This window comes from Vigna unguiculata, chromosome 8, assembly GCF_037176805.1.
Source record: "Vigna unguiculata cultivar grain cowpea cultivar isolate G323 ecotype 2 chromosome 8, ASM3717680v1, whole genome shotgun sequence".
NCBI lineage: Eukaryota > Viridiplantae > Streptophyta > Magnoliopsida > Fabales > Fabaceae > Vigna > Vigna unguiculata.
Window position 1 is genome coordinate 2,677,190 of NC_140799.1, and position 20,644 is coordinate 2,697,833.

Consider the following 20,644-nt stretch of genomic DNA (forward strand, 5'->3'; position numbering starts at 1 on the left):
CATTGAATATTTTTTAAATTGTTTGTTGAAATATTTTAAAGTTGTAAAAGATTTAATTAAAATTCAAACATTATTCGGAGTTATGAAAACCATTTATGTTATACATTTACTTATGGAATATTTTAAATGAATGATTTCTAATTTTAAATAACTGTGGAGAGAAAATGTAAATTATAAATTATTGCTAATTTTTTATTATTATGTACTTTTCCTCACATGTTTATGGAACAAAGTTATATCAATCACAATTTTATATTTAATTTTTGGAACACACATTATGAACAATCAAATTTTATTCATTGTCTTTAACTTTTTCATTGAATGATTATCTCAATCCATTGCCTTTCTATAACACATTATGAAAGTTTCCACTACAACAAGTGTTATAGAAAGCTTTAGAGTGTAACTTTTTTGTGTGTAAGAAACATAAACAAATATAAGAATTGAAGAATTGAACTTATTTTCCATTCTCCTAGAATGAGTGTTCTACGATGTACATTTTTTTTTTTTTTCTAAAGACATGAATAAATATAAAAATCAAATCAAGAGTTAAACTCCTTTTTTTCCTATCTTCGTCCATTCTCTTTCACTTATAATGAGAATTTTAGAATGTACACTATGTAATGAAAGAAGAAAAACAAAGATAATTTTTTGTGATGTTATTTAATTCATTCAAAAAAAACACTAAATCACCAACTGTATACATGATCAAATTAGAAAATATTGAGAGATCCATTATTTTGAATTATGAAGTAATATTTATCATACATATTAGTGTATTATTGATAGAAAATATTATAAAAATATTAATTTAATATTATAGTTTATAAGATCAAATAATTTGATTAACTGGATTAATTAGTGATATTTTAGAGAGAAAACAATTATCTTGTGTCTCAAGTAGTTTATGTTTATGTAGCAAAAACAATATTTTATAGTAATATAATTAATTAAATAAGTCTTTTTCAATGCCATTAAGGAATTTTAAATCATATTAAAATATCATTTCTTTGTTTCTAATTATATGATAAATTTCATAATTGTTTTTACTTTTTTAGTTTATGAAAAAAAAACATCATTTTAATGTGATATTTATTACAATTTGTATGAAACTTTTCTTTACGTTTTATTTTTCTTTTTCATCTTAATTGTGTTTGTGTAACTAATAATGGAAATTCTAAAACCACATTTACTAACCATTGTTTTGTTTTATAGATGAAATTATAATTTTTTTTACTTATATTTACATTTTTTTAAATACACAATGAATCTTTTTATGCTTTTAATGAAATATTTACCTTCCTTTTAATATTTAAATATATATTTATCTTTTTAATATTTTTAATAATGATACTCATATTTCTAATAAATTATCACTCACTTCTTCTATTTTGTTTCAAAATATTATAAAAACTAAAATTAAATAAAAATTATGAAAATTAAAAGTTAAAAATTTTAAATAGGAAAAATAAATATATTTAAAAAAACAAAATTATCAATTATATATTTAATAAATAAATAAAAAAGAAATTAGTTGTTGTTTTATCAAAAATATAAGATAGACAAATGTAATTTAATAAAATAAATATTTAGGATGAATGTCTGAATTACTAGAAGGTCACTTTATTATAATCATAGAGATGGGTAGGTAGAGATGTCATGAAAAAGTATATTAGATGTTAATTTTTTTTATGTGGAAAAACTTATTTATATATATATATATATATATATATATATATATATATATATAATATCATACATACATTGAAAGATAATATTCTTGTGAGAACATTTTTACATGAGTTTTTCTTGTGAACATTATATTCGGCTAATGATATTTGATATTACGTCTGTTATCGTCTCTAATTACTTTTTTTTTATTGTTGATTTCAGTTATAACTATATTGTTATTATCTTTAAAGAGAGTATTTACTTGTATTTTTAATTCATTTTTCCTATTTATTTACATAAATTTGTTTTTTTATACAATTTAAGCCTAAAAAATTATTTTTTTTTTGAATTTGTGAATAGCTTAATTCAAATTTTTTAGTTGACATATCTATATATTTTTATATAAAATAAAAATTATAATATATAAAATACTACTACAAATAATTATATAAAAAAATAAATTTAGAAACAATAAAACTTGATTTTAATTTTCAAAAAAGTAAAATTGACTATAGACTGATATTTTAAAGTCTCTTTTTCTTTCTAGAATCTCATTTTTTTTATAAACCTACAAAGTTTATTTTGAAATTAAACATTAATAAAAATAAATAAAAAATAATATTGTTCTTCATAACTAGAACCTTATCCCTAACTCTTAAACAAAGTCAAGAAAAAGAAACATATTTTTAATCCTAATAGAAATTCAATAAATAGAACAAGATAACATCAACACAAATAGAGACTACATACTAATAAGAAATGAGAATAAAAAGACCAGTACACATGAGTGATATGAGATTTAAATAGTGAAATCTTTCAAAACCCTTGAAAAAGAACTATATAATAGAAGAAAACAAATAAAGACAATAAGTGAAATTAGTAAATGAGAAGTCCCAGAAATATAAAAGAATAAAATAAAATAAAAATTGAAGTCACATGTTTAAAAGAAGAAAATAAAATAAAAATTAAAGTGACAGAGATAAAAAAATAAAATATAATCAAAATTGAAGTTACCAGAGATGAAAAAAATAAAATAGAATCACAATTAAAGTCACATATAAGAAAATAGAATCAAAATTGATTATAAAAAAATAAAGATAACTAAACTTTTTTTTTCCTAAACAAAATTACAATTTATTCAATAAAGATTTTAACTCATTAAATATTCTTTCTAATACCAATAAACATTAACACACGTTAATAATAATTTAGTTAAATTTTATTCTCAAATATAAACTTATATTTAATTTAGTAAAGGTATATTAGTACCAAAATTTTTTAAGCCATTTTAATCTTAAACATAATTTTATAATTAATTTAATAGAGATATATTAGTACTAAATATAATTTAATAATTAATTTAATAGAGGTATATTAGTACTAAAAAAATTAAAGTATTTTTTTTAAATATAACTTTATAATTAATTTAATAAAGATATATTAATATTAAATTTTTATTGTTTTGGAGGTTTTTCTTTTCGGAAGACTAAAACAAATGTTTTTGTCTGTTTTCCCCTTAAGTCGGTCTGGGTTCGGTTCTATATATGACCTGCATTTAGATTTTCACCAACTTTCAGAATTTGATTTTTGTTTTTATTTTTTATTTTTTTGCCTTCTAACAATATGTGTGATGCTTGTGTCTTAAGCCCTTAACAATATGTGTGATGCTTGTGTAGCACTTGTGTCATGTGATTTTCTCACTTTACACTTTACTAGTTGTGTCTTATTTGTGATAAAAGAAGTCCCACATCGATAGGAACTTACTTTAGGGCTTATTTTTAATGTTATAAAAGGAGTCCCGTGTTTCCTTAGAAAGTCATCCCAAAGTCTCTCCCTTTCTATTCCTTTTGTTTTATTTGGCTTGAGAAAAGAACTAGGAAAGAATATTAGTTTCTCCTCTAAGAGAGAAGGTTAGTTTCTCCTTTAAGATTCTCCTTGTATTAGTTTTTCCCATTTCCAAGAGAGGGGGTGTCATTGTTTTCTCCTTGGGATTAGAGAGAATGATATGTAATTTTTCTTTTATTGAATAAATTAAATTCATTGCCTATTATCTGTTTTTGTTCCTTTATTTTTCATCTTTTATTTTAGTTGTGAGTACTTGTGCTGATACTCTAATACCCAACAGTGGTATCAGAGTCAGGTTGGTTATATGATTATATTCCGTTGCTATTGTCATTAGAATAGTGTTGAGATAGTGGATAAAGCGTGGTAGTGTGAAAGTGCTTGTCTAGGAAAATTTTGGCTAGGAAAGACTTGGTACTTAAGCATGTCCATTAGTGACCCACCTCTCTTTCCTGGGAATTACGTAGTGCACTGGTTCACGGTCTGCCTCCATTATTCCAGTAGACAGTACTATTCATAGTGAGAAGTGCATAAGTCGATTTTAAAGCCATGACAACAAGATACGAGATAGAGAGGTTCAATGGGAAAATTTTCTCATTGTGGAAACTAAAGATGAAGGCAATTTTGAGAAAGGACAATTGTCTAGAAGCAATTGAAGAAAAACCTGAGGGCATTACAGATAAAAAGTGGAAGGAAATAGATAACAATGCTATAGCAAATTTGCACTTAGCATTGGCAGATGCGGTTTTATCCAGCATTGCGGAATAGACTACAGCGAAGGAGATTTTGGATACTCTCACAAGCCTGTACGAGGTTAAGTCACTTCACACAAGAATATTCTTGAAGAGAAAACTCTATACTCTTCGAATGAGTGAGTCCACATCAATGACAGACCACATCAACAATCTAAATATGTTGTTTGTCCAACTTTCAGCAGCAAATTTCAACATAATTGAAAATGAATATGCGGAGCTTCTACTACAGAGTTTACCTGATTCGTATGATCAGCTTGTCATCAACATTACAAATTACAACGTTGTTGACCTCCTACACTTTGAGGATGTTCCCGAAGCCGTTCTTGAAGAAGAATCCAGGCGAAAGAACAAAGAAGATATGGTGGAAAGTGCAAGACAAATAGAAGCTTTGGTGATGACAAGAGGTAGATCAACAAAACGTGGATCTAGTGGGAGTCAGTCTCATGATAGATGTCAAAGTAAGAAGCATCTCAAATGCTACCATTGTGGCAAAAGAGGGCATGTGAAGAAAGATTGTTGGCATTTGAAGAATGGAGGAAAGAACTCCGAGGCATCAACCTCACAAGGTTGTATGGCAAATACCTCGGAGGACAAAGATATTATGTGAAGAAGAGGAAAGATCTGGTAAGTCATGAAAGCGCAAAAGATCATGGCAGATGTGTATGTGCTTTTGGGAGATACGTTGCAGGAAGTTAATGCAATGGTTGCATCGACAAGTCAAAAAGAATCGATGTTGATGTGACATCGTAAACTTAGGTATAAGTTATAGCGAAGTGTGCAAATCCATGCAGAACGTAATCTCTTACTTGGGCTCAAGAAGGTTGTTTTATCTCTACACGAGCACTGTGTGGTAAGCCAACAAACATAGTCATAGATCGCAGATTGCTAGTTTGACTACCAGGAAAAAGGAAAACACAAGAAGACTTAGTTTATTATGATGTAAGGGAATCACCAGAGTTATCACTAGGAGAATCAAAGTTTACTCCAGGAGATTGTGGGTGTACTACATCAAGAGAAAGTCAAATGTGTTGTTACCAGTTCAAGGAATCCAAAGCACGAGTAGAGCTTGAAACTGGGGAAAATTAAGTGCTTGGGCTATGCTAACAATGTGAAGGGGTGCCACCTGTGGGTCCCACTACCCACAAGGTTATTGTTAAGCAAAAATGAAATGATGCTCCAACCAGAAGGCGTTAAAGAACAAGAAAACTTGGTTTGCATGGTTGAACAAATCTCAGTACGGTTTAAAGAGAGCTCAGGTGTTCGTACCATAGATTTGATTCCTTCATAAGCCTTGATTACAACATACTGGGTGTTTAGACCATTGATGTTGTATGTGGATGACATGTTGGAGGTAGGCCCCAACAAAGTTCAAATCCAAGAATTGAAGGCACAATTGGCTAGGAAGTATGAGAAGAAGGACTTGGAACCAACAAACAAGGATTTCAGGGATGCAAATTCACCGAGACAAAAAAGATAGGAAAGTTTGCCTTTCTCAAAAGAAATACTTACTGATAATCTTGCGGCGCTTCAACATGCAAGATTGTAAGCCAATTTCGACCCCACTTACTATCAATTGTTCCTCACGTATGAGTCCTAGCAGTGAAGCGGAGAGGATGGAGAAGTCTCGAGTACCGAGTGCATCGGTGGTGGATAGCCTTATGAATGTTATGATGTGTACAAGACCAGACATTGCACAAGCAGTGGGAGTGGTTAGTCGGTTCATGGCGGGTTTGGTGGAGAGTAGTGAAGTATTAACAAGAGGTCCTTAGGAGGAACCTCGGGTGTTGCATTGTGTTTCGGAGGATCAGAATTATGTGTCAATGAAGTCTACGTGGATTCGATCCTACTGAAGTCTACCAGAAGAACAAGCAACATGAAGGCAAAGAATAAAGCATGGTGTGAAGATTTGATTGATTTCATCAAAATCTTCAAGTGGGGAAAAGAAGTCCCACATCGATGGGAACTTACTTTGGGGCTTACTTTTAATGTTATAAAAGGAGTCTCGTGTTTTCTTAGGAAGTCATCCCAAAAGTCTCTCCCTTTCTATTCCTTTTACTTTATTTGCTTGAGATAAGAACTAAGAGAGAATTTAGTTTCTCCTCTAAGAGAGAAAGTTAGTTTCTCCTTTGAGGTTCTCCTTGTATTAGTTTTTCCTATTTCCAATAGAGGGGTTGTCATTGTTTTCTCCTTGGGATTAGAGAGAATGATATGTAATTTTTCTTTTCTTGAATAAATTAAATTCATTGCCTATTATCTGTTTTTGTTCCTTTATTTTCATCTTTTATTTTAGTTGTAAGTACTTGTGCTGGTACTCTGATACCCAACATTATCTACATCAAAACTCATAAATGAAATTTATGATTTGAGCTTCGTACATATAAAGCAAGCGAGTTTGTGTCTAGCTTGGTGTATGTTAAGTTTTTGTTTAATACACATTTTAGTTTGGACAATTATGTTAGATGAACCATAAATATTTGTGTTTATTATCATCAGAACATGAGTATCATTGGCATGGTTATGAGACTAAGACTTAGATCTTATCATCATTATATACTCGCTTATGACTTATAAAAATTTATTTATTATAATATCAAAACTATGTGCATACAAAAATAACTAAATATACAAATTAGAGGTGTGCTACAGAAGGAAATGTATAAGAGTTATAAGAGAAAAAGACATTACCTTGCTTACGTAATTAATCATAAGACACTCATGTATACAAACATACAAATTCCCCTGAGTCTAAATGCAAAGGACTCCATGTATATACAAAGAATATACCAAGTCTAATAGAATGTGGTTCAATTTGGTTTGTTTTGAACATAGAAAAGTTCAAATGAAACCAACTTTTGTACTTTGATTTGGATCAAATTTGCAATTTTATTGTATAATTTTTCATCGGTATACGAATCGAGTTTTATCATTTTGACATGACAACCTAATGTTATATCATGACGAATAGTTTCACTCTCTACTTTACTATAATTAAATATTTTAAAATCAAATTTATTAAAATTTATTCTCAAATCTCTTTTTTTCTATACATAAATATCATTATTCATGTGCATGTGAAAAATATAAAAAAAAAAACATATTAATTCTTGGATGTATTTCATCGATTTAATGGATTGTTGTATATTGAGAGAAAATCTCAAATCTAACATATCTTTGTTGTATATTTGGTTTTGTCCTATACAATGAGAGTATTTTATCTTTAAAAACAACATTATGCGTGTCTCAACTCAGGTTACTTTATTTATAATTTTGTTCTATAATGTTATTATTATTATTATTTTCTATTTGACTTTATGAAACTTTTGTTATCCATATCTCTATCTTATTCTTATTATATAATAATAATTATTATTTAATTATTTATTTTGATTAATATTTTCCTATCAGGTACAACCTAAACTTAGTCTTCGTTCACTATTCATTTGTAAATTGTAAAGGGTTCCACTAATCAACAATATTACAAGTATTATCATAGTCATTTCTAACTTACCCAAGTACATAGAAGTCATTTCTAACTATTTAAGTACACAACATCTTTGTATGTTAAGCACACAAAGTCTTTTCAATACTCATATCTCCTTAGCACCAAATACATTATGTCTCTTCAAGTCAAATATACAAAGTCTATTCAGAATATACAATATATAAGTTGTTTTGAAAACAAGATTGACTTTCAACATGTAAGGTATGAAATGTGCATTCCTTGCTATAGAGACTTAACTTCATTGAAGTGAAATATATAAAAAATAAGAGTTCTCTCTTTATATGTTGCGTAAGAGATTAATTATGATCCAAGCACTTAAAGCCATTTTGCTATTTGTGTAAATGTCACTTATTGAATACAACTCTAACCTTGTGTTTGGATAAGAGATTTCAAAAATTTCAAAAAATTAAAGTACTTATTAATTGAATTACCTACAACTGAATTCTCTTCATTTCTTAAATAATGAGTATAGATAAAGTAATTTAAATATCTTAAATTTCAATTTTTTTGTTTTGATAAAACAATCTAATTTATATTTTACATTGAACTCAATTCTACCTCTGAGTCTAACTCAACTTAGCTCAACATTCAAGTCATTACGACTCGTCTTGACTTTTGGTTCAAGTCGACTTGATTCGATTTGACCTCAAATGTTCGACCTGGACCGATTTGAATCGATTCGATCTCGACACAATTTGAATCAATTTGACCCTAGCCAATTTGGCTCGAGTTGAATCGACTCAACCTTCAACTATAGTAAATTGGTTTACACCTTATGTTTAGGCCAACTGGACTGACCTTCGACTCGGGATGACCTAACTCGATCTACAACTAAGGCCGACTAAACTCAAAACCATCTTGCTTAGATATTCTGCATGGGCCGAGTTGGCTTGAACTTCAACCCAACCCGACTCCACTTGACCTGCGACGTGAGCTGATTAGGCTTAACCTTTGCCCGGGCCTACTTAGTTCAAATCCATAGTCTCGACCTTCGGCCAGGCCAACTTAGCTCAACTTTCGGTTGTCCTTAGGTCCTGGTTGACTTAGCCCGACTTTTGACTCGGGTGGACTCGGCTCAACCTGGAGTCCAACATGACTCAACTCAACTTGGGACCTGAACCTACTTGACTCGACCTTCCATTTGGGTTGAATTAGCTCGACCTTGGCTCGAATCGACTAGGCTCGAGCTTCGACCAAGGACAACTAGGGTCGAATTTTGACCAAGCCGACTTTGCTCAACTCTTTATCGTGTTGACTCGGCTCGACCTCTGCCTCGGGCTTACTCAGATTGACCTGTTCTTTGGGATGACTTAAATCGACCTTCAGCCAGTCTAACCCAACTCAACCAGTTGACTCGACTTAGAGCAATCTCAACTCAACCTTCGGCTAAGGCCAACTCACCTTAACTTGGGGCCTAACCTGAGTTTGCTCAACCTTTAGTCCTAACTGGATCAGCTTGACCTTCAATCCAAACTGGATCAACTTGACCTTCAATCTGGACTGACTTGTCTCAACCTTCCTCCCAAGTTTACTTAGCTTAACCTTCATCCCAAGCTGACCAAACTCAACCATAGTCCCAAGCCAGCCCGACTTGACCTTCGGCCCAAGCCGATCCGTCTTGACCAAATCGGCTAAACCTTCGGCCTGGGCCGACTCGGCTTGACCGTCGTACTAGATCGATTCGGCTCGACCTTTAACCTGTGTTGGCTTGGTTCAACCTTTGGCCCAAACCAACTCGACTCGACCTTCGACCCTATCCTAATTGACTTTAACTTCGGCATGGCCCGACCTTTGGCTTGAACTGGTTAATCTCGATCTTTAGCCCGAAAGTGCTCAACTGGACCTCTGGTCTGGGCCAATTTGGCTTGACCTTCGACTCAGGCCAACCCGGATTGACCTTCGGCTCGACCTTCGACCTGACAGGCTTGGTTCGACCTTCGGCACAGGCCAACCTAGCTCGACTTTAGATATAGGTCGACCCGACTTATCCTTCCACCTTATCCTACTCGGTTCGACCTTCGACCCAAACCGACTCGACTCAACCTTTTATCCGTCCCGACTCGACTTTTCTAACACGTGAACATCTTTTATCATAACCAATGAACAATTCCATAACTTGTAGAATTTCAATTTTCCTTCTTTTTTAAGTGAATTTCAAATTTTACTATTTTAGTTATTTGAAATATCTTCTTAAAATTTCTCAATTTCAATTTTCTTTTAATTTCCTTATCCAAACATATCATTTTCATTGAAATAATTTCAAATTATCCAAATAAATAAATTACTCTCTTAAATCGTCTCATCAAAAACATCATTAACCTTTTTCTATATGTCAAGCCTTCATCGATAGATATTCAAAGAAGATTCTTTTAACTTGCATGCTTTAGAAGATCTTATGTCAAACTTTAGTCCATAATTTACTGTAGAACGAAGAGATCCACAAGTCAGGTCACTCTCTTTATCTTTGTTACATTTATTCTTTTGTTAACAACAACATATAAAGCAAACACGTATTGACAAACGGTACTTGTGTGAGTACCATAATTCTTTTGTGATAAGCATTCTTGTGTTGAGTACTTGAAAGTTACGTCTACTCTACATGTCTCGCATTCATATTTTCATCCATGTCTAGTACTTGGTCTTCATCTTAGTGCTTATTCTTGTAAGACACTTGAACTTCCTCTAACACTTTTTAGACTCTTTTAGTCTCATAATATTTCCCCTGATGTTACTTGTATACTTTCAATGCTTGCATATTTTTGCTTTTGAGACTCATTTGGTCTTTGTAGCACTTGCAGTTTGTGATTTTTTTTTTTCGTTTGGTACTTTGTTAGATGTGTCTTCATCAAATTTTATAAATGAATTTGGTGATTAGGACTTTGTTCAAAATAAGTTTGCGTATAGTTTAATGTGTGATGTGTCTATACATGTGTGTTTTTGTCTAATTGATTGCATCTCGGATTTGGTGTCTTTTAAGCTCTTTATTAATTGTTTACAATACATATTTCACATTAAGTGGCTATATTAGACGATCCAACATTATTTTGTTTGTCATCATCAAAAGAAAAGCGTCGTTAAAATAAATATTAGACTAATTTCTATTTACCATCGTTAAACTCATTTTTACCTAAAAAATGTGGACAAAGTTTAGTACAATCTTAAAAGAGATAATATTAGCTCTAATTATGATTTTCCTTAATTTATATAATTTGTTTAATGGACATGTTAGTGGTTAAAATAATAATAAAAAAACATAAAAATATCAAAGTTTAGGCATAAATTTTAAAAAATACGAGAAGGATGGGGAAAAAATCAAAAGATTTATCTTATAGAAAAATCATAATAAATAAAACTAAAACAAACAAAAAAATCAATTAAAAACATTTAAGTAAATGTGTAACAAAATTAAAAAAAAAATATTCGTAGTTGAATAATCAACACCAAACTTATTCAAATATAATTGTTAATAACCCAAATCATCAAAGAGATAGATGTCACCAATATTTTTTTTTTAATTTATTTTCACATAATTAAGAAAGTTTTTCTTTTGCACTTAATTATTATCTTTGTCTTATATTTATCGTTTTATTCGTTTCTAATTATTAATTAATTAAATACTTTTATTACTAGTCAGGCACCATCGGAACATAAACTTGTTCCTACAAACATTGTGTTTCAGTTGTTTTCATTCTTCTTTCTTCACTACATTTATCATTTCAGCAAGAGGTGTACTCTTTTTATTTAATTTTATTCTCGGATTGATTTCTTCAATTGAATATTGAAATAAACTTCTTGTTATGAAGAATACTTCAACCTCCTCTTAAACCTACACATTAAGAGGCATGCATTATTATTATTTTATTTCTGATTTCATTCAATTGAAGAGTGCATTTTAAAATCTTCATTCCATAATATATATTTTCTTATAATGCCAAAATATTTTGTGAAGAGATGCATAAACAAATTATACAATTGCAAAAATCAATTGCCCAAATTATGATCTCAATCTCCAATTACTAATACTGTAAATATACTATAAGTTTGTAACTCTTGTTCAGAAATGAAGCATGCCTTGAGTTATAATTTGGAGGCACATCCTCTTCCGAAAATTACCCTGTTCCAACCTGTAACATATTCTAAAAGAAAACTTCCTGTCAAAGCCACGGATTTTTCATGATCACATTTCTCTACTGGGCTGATGTCTGTAATTCCATCATGGCATTCTAGACGTGACTAATTCAGCAAACACTCTTTTAACATACAACATCTGTTATAATGGAATCTTTACTGGTTGTGCAATTGAGGGAATCAACTAGTACGAGTAACAAATTTGTGGACACCATGGCCAAACCTTTATCTAGAGCACAACCACCTCCGAACAGTGGGAAACTCAGTTTCACCATAGATGACCGGTTATATTCTACCACAGATCCTTGGTTCATACAGCACAGACAATCTCAGAAACTGATAAAAGAGAGTAGAAATCCAACACCTGTTTACCGATGAAAAATTGATTTCTGAATGTCAAGGACTGCACGTCTTAGAATGGAACTACAGTGAACACGCATAGAACTTCCCTATACATAGAAATAGCAAATCCTTCAAGGAATCTTACAAAGAACTTCTAATTGCCAAAAACCCTAATTCGCAAGATATGGGGTTTATCACATTTTTATGCAAGCTCGATAACAAAAAGCACTTATAGAACTTCATGGATTGTACATCTTAGAATGGATTGTAAAACTGAGAATGGAACTACAGTCAATTAGAATGGAACCCAATATGAGATTTCTGAACGTCATGGATTGTACATCTTAGAATGGAGCTACAGTGAACACGTATATAACTTCCCTATGCATATCCTCCAAGGGATCTAACAAAGAACTTCTAATTGCCGAAAACCCTAATTCCCAACATATGGGGTTTATCACCTTTTTATACAAGGTTGATAACAAAAAGCACCTCCCTAAACATAAGCAAGTGCAACTGAAATTGTGAAACTCTTGTCGTTAGTGTTAGTGTTAGGAAATACGCTTCTGCCAAATCACAATTGTCTACGAATCTACCCTTGAAAACTCAAAAAAATAAAGGGGTATATCGGGAGGAGATGGTGTTGTTGCCACACATTTGAACTGTAACAAAACATCCAATGAAACTAGAATCAGCATATTTCTCTAATGTGACAAAGAGAATGAAAATTAGTAGAGTTAAAAGAAGAATGACTTCAAAAATATTACATCCTTTAAATAATGTGGTAGCGGGAAAAGTGTAAAACATTACCTTATGCTGTTTGTATTTCTCTCTCACACCTTGCAAAGAAGACCCCCTCCTTCTGAGGTACAAGTCATGTATGTTTAGAATACATTCCTTCAATTCAGCGGGTTTATATGTAGTGAGTTGGTGGAGGGCCGAATTCTGTAAAAAAGTAATTTAGCAACATCCTCCACAATCCACAGGGATTTCAAATGCACATTTAAAAAAAAAAAAATACCCAGGGATGTGTCTTTGTGCTTAGCATAAATCTTGCTAAGAATACAACAGATGCTGCCACCAAAGATGGTAAGAACTTTATACAGTAATAATCCAATAAACTGAGCTCTGCAAGGTAGCAGCTAAGGAACTCAAACTGGAGATCAGAAGTCTGCACAATGAGATAAGCTTAATAACCAAATGATGAAAGTAGCTGATCTGTTAATTCATTGGTTGAAATATATTAACCACTACATGTTAAATTCATATATTTATATTAATTTTAAACATACACGTCTATAATATGTTCTGTACTATGTTCAGAGTTGTATTAGTTGAGAAATTTTCAACCTCCGAGACAGCAGTGCAGGTTTAATGTTTTACAAAATTAAATTAAAATGAAAAGTTACAGTTTTAACAAAAATGAAATTATATAAATTAAAAGAGCAGTGACAGCTGTCAGGTTGTCAGGAGGCTGTTCATTACAGTAAAATACGAGAAGACCAGCCAAGTGAAATAATCAATTCTACTGGTTGATCGATTTTTTTACTATACAAACTACATATCCGATACAACTGGTCAACCAGGCTGGCTATAGTTCCCGCTTCGGGTTAGACATGGCCCGATTGAATGGAACATTTTACACACAATAAATCAAAAATGTTTCTGTCCCAGCCTTATCAATAGCAGCAAGTGGTATAAAGCAATAATTTGCTACACCGGATAGCAGAGTGGGTCACAGGCAAATAACGCAAGTCATGAATAGCAGTATATGAAATCAGGTTCCCAAATCATGATTCAAACAGTGAATTGTAAAGCTAATTTTTGAATCATCAATCATAATTTGTATTCATTTTGATTATATATAGCATTAAATGCAATAAATTTCAAATAGAAGTAAATAAAGCAACTTAATCACTTTTATTAAGGAAAATTATTAATTATACCAAAGTGGGGAAGCTGCCTTTTTCCAGAAGAATAGAAGTGAAGCAATAAAATATCCAAATAGGATGAATGCATGAATCAGTTGGTAACAAAATAAAGTGGCAGAAAAATAAAATCAAATAGGATATGTTCAAAAGAGTTTTTCCAAATCTTTTCCGTTTAACAATTTAAGTTTATACAACTTTTAAAACTTCTACCAGAGAATTGATGAAACAAAAGTGAAAAAGATTTAAGGAAATTACAATTTGTTTAGTAGTGTATAGTATGTATCAATAATACAAATCCATTCACAGATTGCAAGATACAAAGTGATTTAATATTCTTATTATCATATGAATATTGATTGACACTTAAATTATACATGGGTAAAAGCAAAAGTCTAAAATCATGAATATAAAACAATTATATTTGTAAAAAATAAGTTCTTTACAAATTTAAAACAAAAAATATAAAATAGGCATAATACTAACTAAAAAGTTTAATTGGTCAAAGACTAGCTATAGAATGACAAGAGAATGAAGAACTCGTTCTTTAACCACAACAACACCATTGCTTACATTAGAGATAAAATCTAAGAACATGATTTCCAAAATTCTATCGAATTGAGCATCTGAGGAAAATTCTTTTTTTAGACATACATCCAATATAGAGTCAGTTGCTTTAACAAATGGGTCGAAGCAAGAGCTAACTTACATCAACACCCTGTTGACCAACTCCACAGAATCTCCTGCAACAACCGCAAAGCATACAGAGTGAACAAACAAGCCAGGAAAAAAACAACAAAGACAAGACAATTCAATGCCACGAGGCCATAGAATGAACAAAGAAACAAACCTCAAGAATGTCCCCACGGTAGGAGCACCCAATTCAAATTTCAACGCCATCAATATATCGGCTTCCATATTCAAAACCTTCATCACCAAAAAAATTGCAAAAATCAGCAAAACCAAGAGTCAAAGAGAGAAGTAACACCAACAACAAATGAAACACAAGAATCACCTCTTCCTTAGAGTATGTATTATCCGTAACAAAACAAAAGTCCTCCACCTCGGGTGGCTTAACCTCTTCATATTTCCTATTTGCAAAAGTAACAAAAACAAAATCACATAAAAACTCATCAACCACAGCACAAAACTCACACCCAGATTTCATGCATTGGAGAAACTCACGAAGCAACGAGCATTGCCGCAACCCCAAGCAACTGCAATCTCTGTCTGGACAATACCTTCAACGATAAAAACCTATCTATATAAGCCACACAAAAGTATAACGTATCTGAAACCAGTCCATACTCTTCTGCAACCTCAATCAACCAATCCACCAGAACACCGCGCATGTTACCATCCACGTCGTTCTGAACCTTCTGAACATAATCCGGCATCGGTCTCAAACGAGGAACAACCTGAGCCAGAAAAAAGAAGCCCTCACGTCATTCCCAAAACGACACAGTTTCAAATATCAGAAAAACTAAATATGAAAAGCCCTAGTAGTACCTCCAATCCGAAAAGGTACTGGTATATGTCAGAACTGTATGTCCCACATAGTTGAGGGTCGCTTCTTTCGTCGACATTCTTGAGTTTAACCTTTTTCCGTTTCGGAGATTCCGAAACGGCAACAGCGTTTGAGACATTCGTGAGGTCTCCCAAAACGACGCGCTTCTTCTTGGCATTTCCGAGCAGCTGGCATATGGCAGCTGCAGCTCTCTTCTTCGCCTTGCGCTGGGGACGCGTGGCGGTGCTGTTCGTGCTGTTCTCTGAAGGCGATGCCATTCTTAGAATACTAGTTCTAAAACAGAGACTAAGAAAACGTTTTTTTTTACGCCTTTTTCTTTAATTTTTTGAGGAATAATTCAAGATTTCATCAAAATTCTGAATCAATATCACTGGTGATTTGTTAAAATCTATATCTTGTATTTTTTTAATTAATTTGATGGTATTTCTTAACTAAATAATTTCATATTTTAGCAGATAAAAGTATTTATTATTTAATAAAATATGTAATTATACCATTTATATAATTTTCAATTTAAAAATAATCACCATTACTTTTGAAAACAGTTTTGTATAAAATTATTATTTTATAATAAAATCTTGATATACATAAATTAAAAATATATATATATATATATATATATTAATTTTTTATTATCGTTGTTATTATTATTATTATTAATTTTATTGTTATTGTTGTTATTATTATTATTATTATTAATTTTATTGTTATTGTTGTTATTATTATTATTATTAATTTTATTGTTATTATTGTTATTATTTTTATTGTTTTTCTGTTATTATTATTTCTATATTATGATTATTTTTTATATTATTATTATTTTTATTCCTATTATTGTTATTACTTACTTACTTTCTTTTTGTTATTTTTATTTTTATTATTATTACTATTGTTATTATTATAATACTAATAATATTGTTATTATTATTATATCAAGAGATTTTCTTAACTTTTTTTTATTAAGTAACTTTTTATCAATTTTATTTTTTAAATGATAATTTTTTAAAATTTAAATGTTTATTTTATTTAGTTTTTTTAATAAATATATTTATTTTTAAATTAAAATAAATAGTTATAATAAAAAATTATATGCAAAATAAATAAAAACTATCTGCAATAAAATTTTAAAAAATATTTTATTCAACGTATTTGATTTTTTAAGAAAAAGTAAAATGTAACTAGTTATTTAAAAAAAATCAAATTACAATTCTGGAAAAAAATTTATCATTAGTAGTTAATTACAAATTTAACCTACGTATCAAAGTTGTTGATTATTACAATTTTAAAGCATTAAATCTTTTTTTCGTGTCAAATACTTTGAACAATTACAAACTATATAATTAGATAATATTACATTGAGTGAGGTCTTCTAATTAAAAGCCATAATAGATAATAGTAAATTAATACAAATAAATTATATAAATACTACTAGAAATTACGTATTTATAGAAAACATTTACTTTGAAATTTATCATGAATTACTTTATTTATAAGTATACATAAATTCATTTTCCACAAAACATTCATAAAAATAATGAATTAAATATGTTGGTACCACAAGAAATAAATCCTTTTAAATAAAATAATTTCATTCACTATCTTCCTAATAAATGTCTAAAGCATTTCATTTTAATTATGACATTAATTTTAGAATAATATTATTTTTTCCACAATGGTGCCACCTGCGATATAGATACCAACAACGGTGAGGCCCCAAATGACAAGACCAACGACAATGAGACCAAAACAAAGAAAAGGATAACGACCACTACGTGCAAGTGAAGAGAAAGAATGTTGAAGCGCAACTAAGCGAGGGAACGAAGGAATGGAATTGCAGAGAGAAGGGACAACGAGCTCGAAGTACAAGAGAGAAAAACAAATGTTGAGGCGCGAGGGTGGTAGACAAGAATTCAACATATTTTGCTGGTTATACCATCTAACTGGTATAGAACGCATCTCAAGTGATTTACTAATATACCATGGCTTCACTTTCAATACCGTTTTTAGGTCTAACTAGTATAGAAAGTCTTCAACTTATTTATAAAAAATGTCATTACTTAACTTTTTATATCAGTTTTAAGGTTAACTGCTATATAAATTCTTTCACTTATTTATAAATTTGTCACTGAGTCACTTATTATGTTAGGTGGATTATAACGGTTATAAAAGTGTGTGTTTTTTCATTGGTGTCGCCACATTAGATGTTTTTTGAAGCACTGTAATGCCAAACTTTAGATTCCTTTATTCTGATGTCAAACATCATGTGCACGAGAAGGTGAGACCATATGTAATTTTGAAATTCAAAGAAGTTATATTTTCTATTGCTAATATGTTGATGTGACTCCAACAAGGCTTGTAGCTTGGGTCAACACCTAGGCCCAAATCATGCTCAAGGCTCAATCCATGGCCCACATGCATCTCAATCCCAAAGCCCACCAAAAGACCTAATAACAAGGGGCATGTTCAAAAAGATCCAATTGGGCTTCATCCAAGATAGGCCAAACCCACTTGGGCTTCTCACACTCTTCACATGGACCAAAAAAGATGTGAAGATTTGAAGAGGTGTATCAAAGAGCAATAGAATAACAATAAGATTGGTCTATTGTTTAGGCCTTGTTTTCTAGAATAATAAGTCAAACAATGTGTAGTTGAATTGATAAAATTGGGCTTGACTAAGCCCAATAGGAGATTTAGCCATGAGCTACCAAAGGTCCAAGGTGGACTAAGTGGAAGTCAACACTCCTTCCTACACCTCATGGATCCAATGCATCCAAGGACTAATAATGCTTCCTCCTTTTCCAAGGCATCATCCAATGGCCATGACCCTTGCTCCTACTCCAAGCCATCTTCCACGACCAAGATTGAATGTCTTTCTCATCCAAGGGCTAAGAGTGCTTATGTGTATTTGCTTTCATATAAAAGCCTAAATTTTAGGCTATTGTAATCACTCTTGAAATTTCTAATAGAATGTTTGTGTTGAGATCACTCCACTCTTCTATTATTTTGAGAGCACCTAAGCTAGAGGTTTACAACATTTCCTCTAGCCACCTTCCATTAGTCTAGTTTCTAGTCTACTTCTCATTCACCACTTCAAATTCCATTGCTACAAGAGCCTTAAACACTTGTCTCAATGCCATTTTTCGTTGCCTATGGAGTTCCTACCAGCCACCACTCATTGGAGCTCCATCATATGTTTTTATACACTTAATTTCTGTTGTAAATTGCAAGGATTAATGTTAATGTGCTACTAATTTCTTAGTTAATATTGTTAACATGTAAATTATTAGGATCAATGATATTGTGCTACTAATTTATTAGTTAATATTCTTAACATTTAAAATTATGATTTTCTTAAGTTTTAAGGACCTAATTTTAAACTCATTCAAATGTCCTATTAAATTATTTTTCCTAACTCTTATGCTTTTTTGATATGAACATGATAATGTCTTTCTCTTTCTCCTCTCCCCTTCTTTTTTGTTTTTTTTTTTCTTCTCACCGTCGACTGATACATGCTTCACTACCACGAGTCTAGATCATTTTCATCATTTAGGTCTCATCTTCACTCTTATTTGTTTTACTTTTCCTCCACCTCATCCTCCTTCATCTCCTTCTCTAACTCAAGCCGCCACCATCATTGTCACTTGCAAGTTGCAATCATTAACGTCGTTGCACGTTATTAGTGTTCGTTACTGGTGAGCCTCTGCGTCACCCACCAACCTCTTCTTTACCCCCAACCACCTCCTCTTCTTCCCCTCTTCTTTCGTCTTCTTCTCTTTTTATTTTTCTTCTCATCAATCTCCCCTTAATAAAATATAAAACTCCAGTAGATTGGACAAGAAATTTACTCTCTAAAGTGTCGTCAGATTTATTGGCAAAATTTGATGGTTGGTAATGATGATGATAATGTATGTTATATAAATTTTGTATTAAATTTATTATTGAATTGTCCATTACTCATTTAATATTATTTTTTCCTTTGATGTTAAACAAAACAAATCACCTCAATGCGCAAAGAAGGAAAGGAGGAGAAAACTAACTAGAAGATAAGTAACATAAGATAAGTAAGAGGTTAATTCATAAAACATATTTATCTCTTTATTTTCTTTTTATATAATTTATTAACTAATTTTGTTAATTTTATTGTAGAATATTTTGCTATTTTTTTTATCCAAAAAATAAAAAGATATTAATGTTGGAGTGGTCATACTTGAAAAGATCTTTATATATTCAAATATTCTTCGGATGTCTTTGAACTCTTCTTGTAAGTTCAGAGATCTAATATATGTTTTTTATTTAATCCTTTTAGCTTATTGACTAATAGATTAATAATGATCATTATGGCAAACTAAATTTGAAAATAATTATAAATAAGTAAAAAGTTGATTGAAAGAGATTTTGAGAAAGGTAGATGTAGTTGAATAAATTGATAAATTTAATTTTTTAGTCATCTCCTTATTAACATTTATTTTAAAAAAAATGGTTAATAAAGAGGTAGTTAAGGCGTGGAAGTCTATGACTAATGAAATAAGTTTAAGCCACACTTTTTTTTTTTTTCAATATAGGTAACAATGTGAGTTGACATCTGATTGTTTGTCCCACATTTGTTCCGCTTAAAATGGGTTACGATAGAATAATCCGCATAACACTTGTAGGTTAATAAAGTTAATTTGCCTCACAAAATTATGGATTTGTAGAGTCACATAAATTAAAAGAATCTAAAAATTCCTTTTTGTAAGTTTTTATTTTCAAGTTTAATAGGCTTTAATGCAAATATAACACAATTAAAAAAAAACTTAAAGGAGAAATTATTTACCATTTACAAACTCACATAAAAAAAGATAGAAATTCATTTGCAACTTTTTAATTCCAACCTAAATATATTACAAAAGAAGATTTTTGTGCAATTTTAAAAAAAAAAACTAAAAAAACATATTATTTACTATTTACC

The 20,644-nt window shown here is 30.8% G+C and overlaps 1 protein-coding gene across 2 annotated transcripts; it reads right to left on the bottom strand.

Annotated features, from left to right (window-relative positions):
* Window positions 1-12,456: 12,456 nt before the first annotated feature.
* Window positions 12,457-15,983, bottom strand: LOC114194223 (cyclin-A3-4-like). Of its 2 annotated transcripts, none has more exons than XM_085665490.1 (8): window positions 15,678-15,983; window positions 15,354-15,586; window positions 15,184-15,259; window positions 15,019-15,095; window positions 14,878-14,911; window positions 13,262-13,411; window positions 13,051-13,185; window positions 12,457-12,942 (listed from the first exon to the last, which is right to left on the bottom strand). In XM_085665490.1, the coding sequence occupies exons 1-8, from the start codon at window positions 15,951-15,953 to the stop codon at window positions 12,847-12,849; spliced, it is 1,077 nt and encodes a 358-aa protein (XP_085521616.1). In that variant the 5' UTR covers window positions 15,954-15,983; the 3' UTR covers window positions 12,457-12,846. The 2 variants fall into 2 exon arrangements, with proteins under 2 accessions (XP_085521616.1, XP_027940137.2); XM_028084336.2 differs by having other exon boundaries at window positions 12,457-12,902; window positions 15,678-15,981.
* Window positions 15,984-20,644: the final 4,661 nt, after the last annotated feature.

Coding starts and splice junctions, on each gene's coding strand:
- LOC114194223 (XM_085665490.1), bottom strand. CDS start 15,953: ATGGCATCGCCTTCAGAGAACAGCACGAACAGCACCGCCACGCGTCCC. Junction 15,587..15,677: donor AGTACCTTTTCGGATTGGAG/GTACTACTAGGG, acceptor TTTCTGGCTCAG/GTTGTTCCTCGTTTGAGACC. Junction 13,186..13,261: donor GCACAAAGACACATCCCTGG/GTATTTTTTTTT, acceptor ACTTTTTTACAG/AATTCGGCCCTCCACCAACT.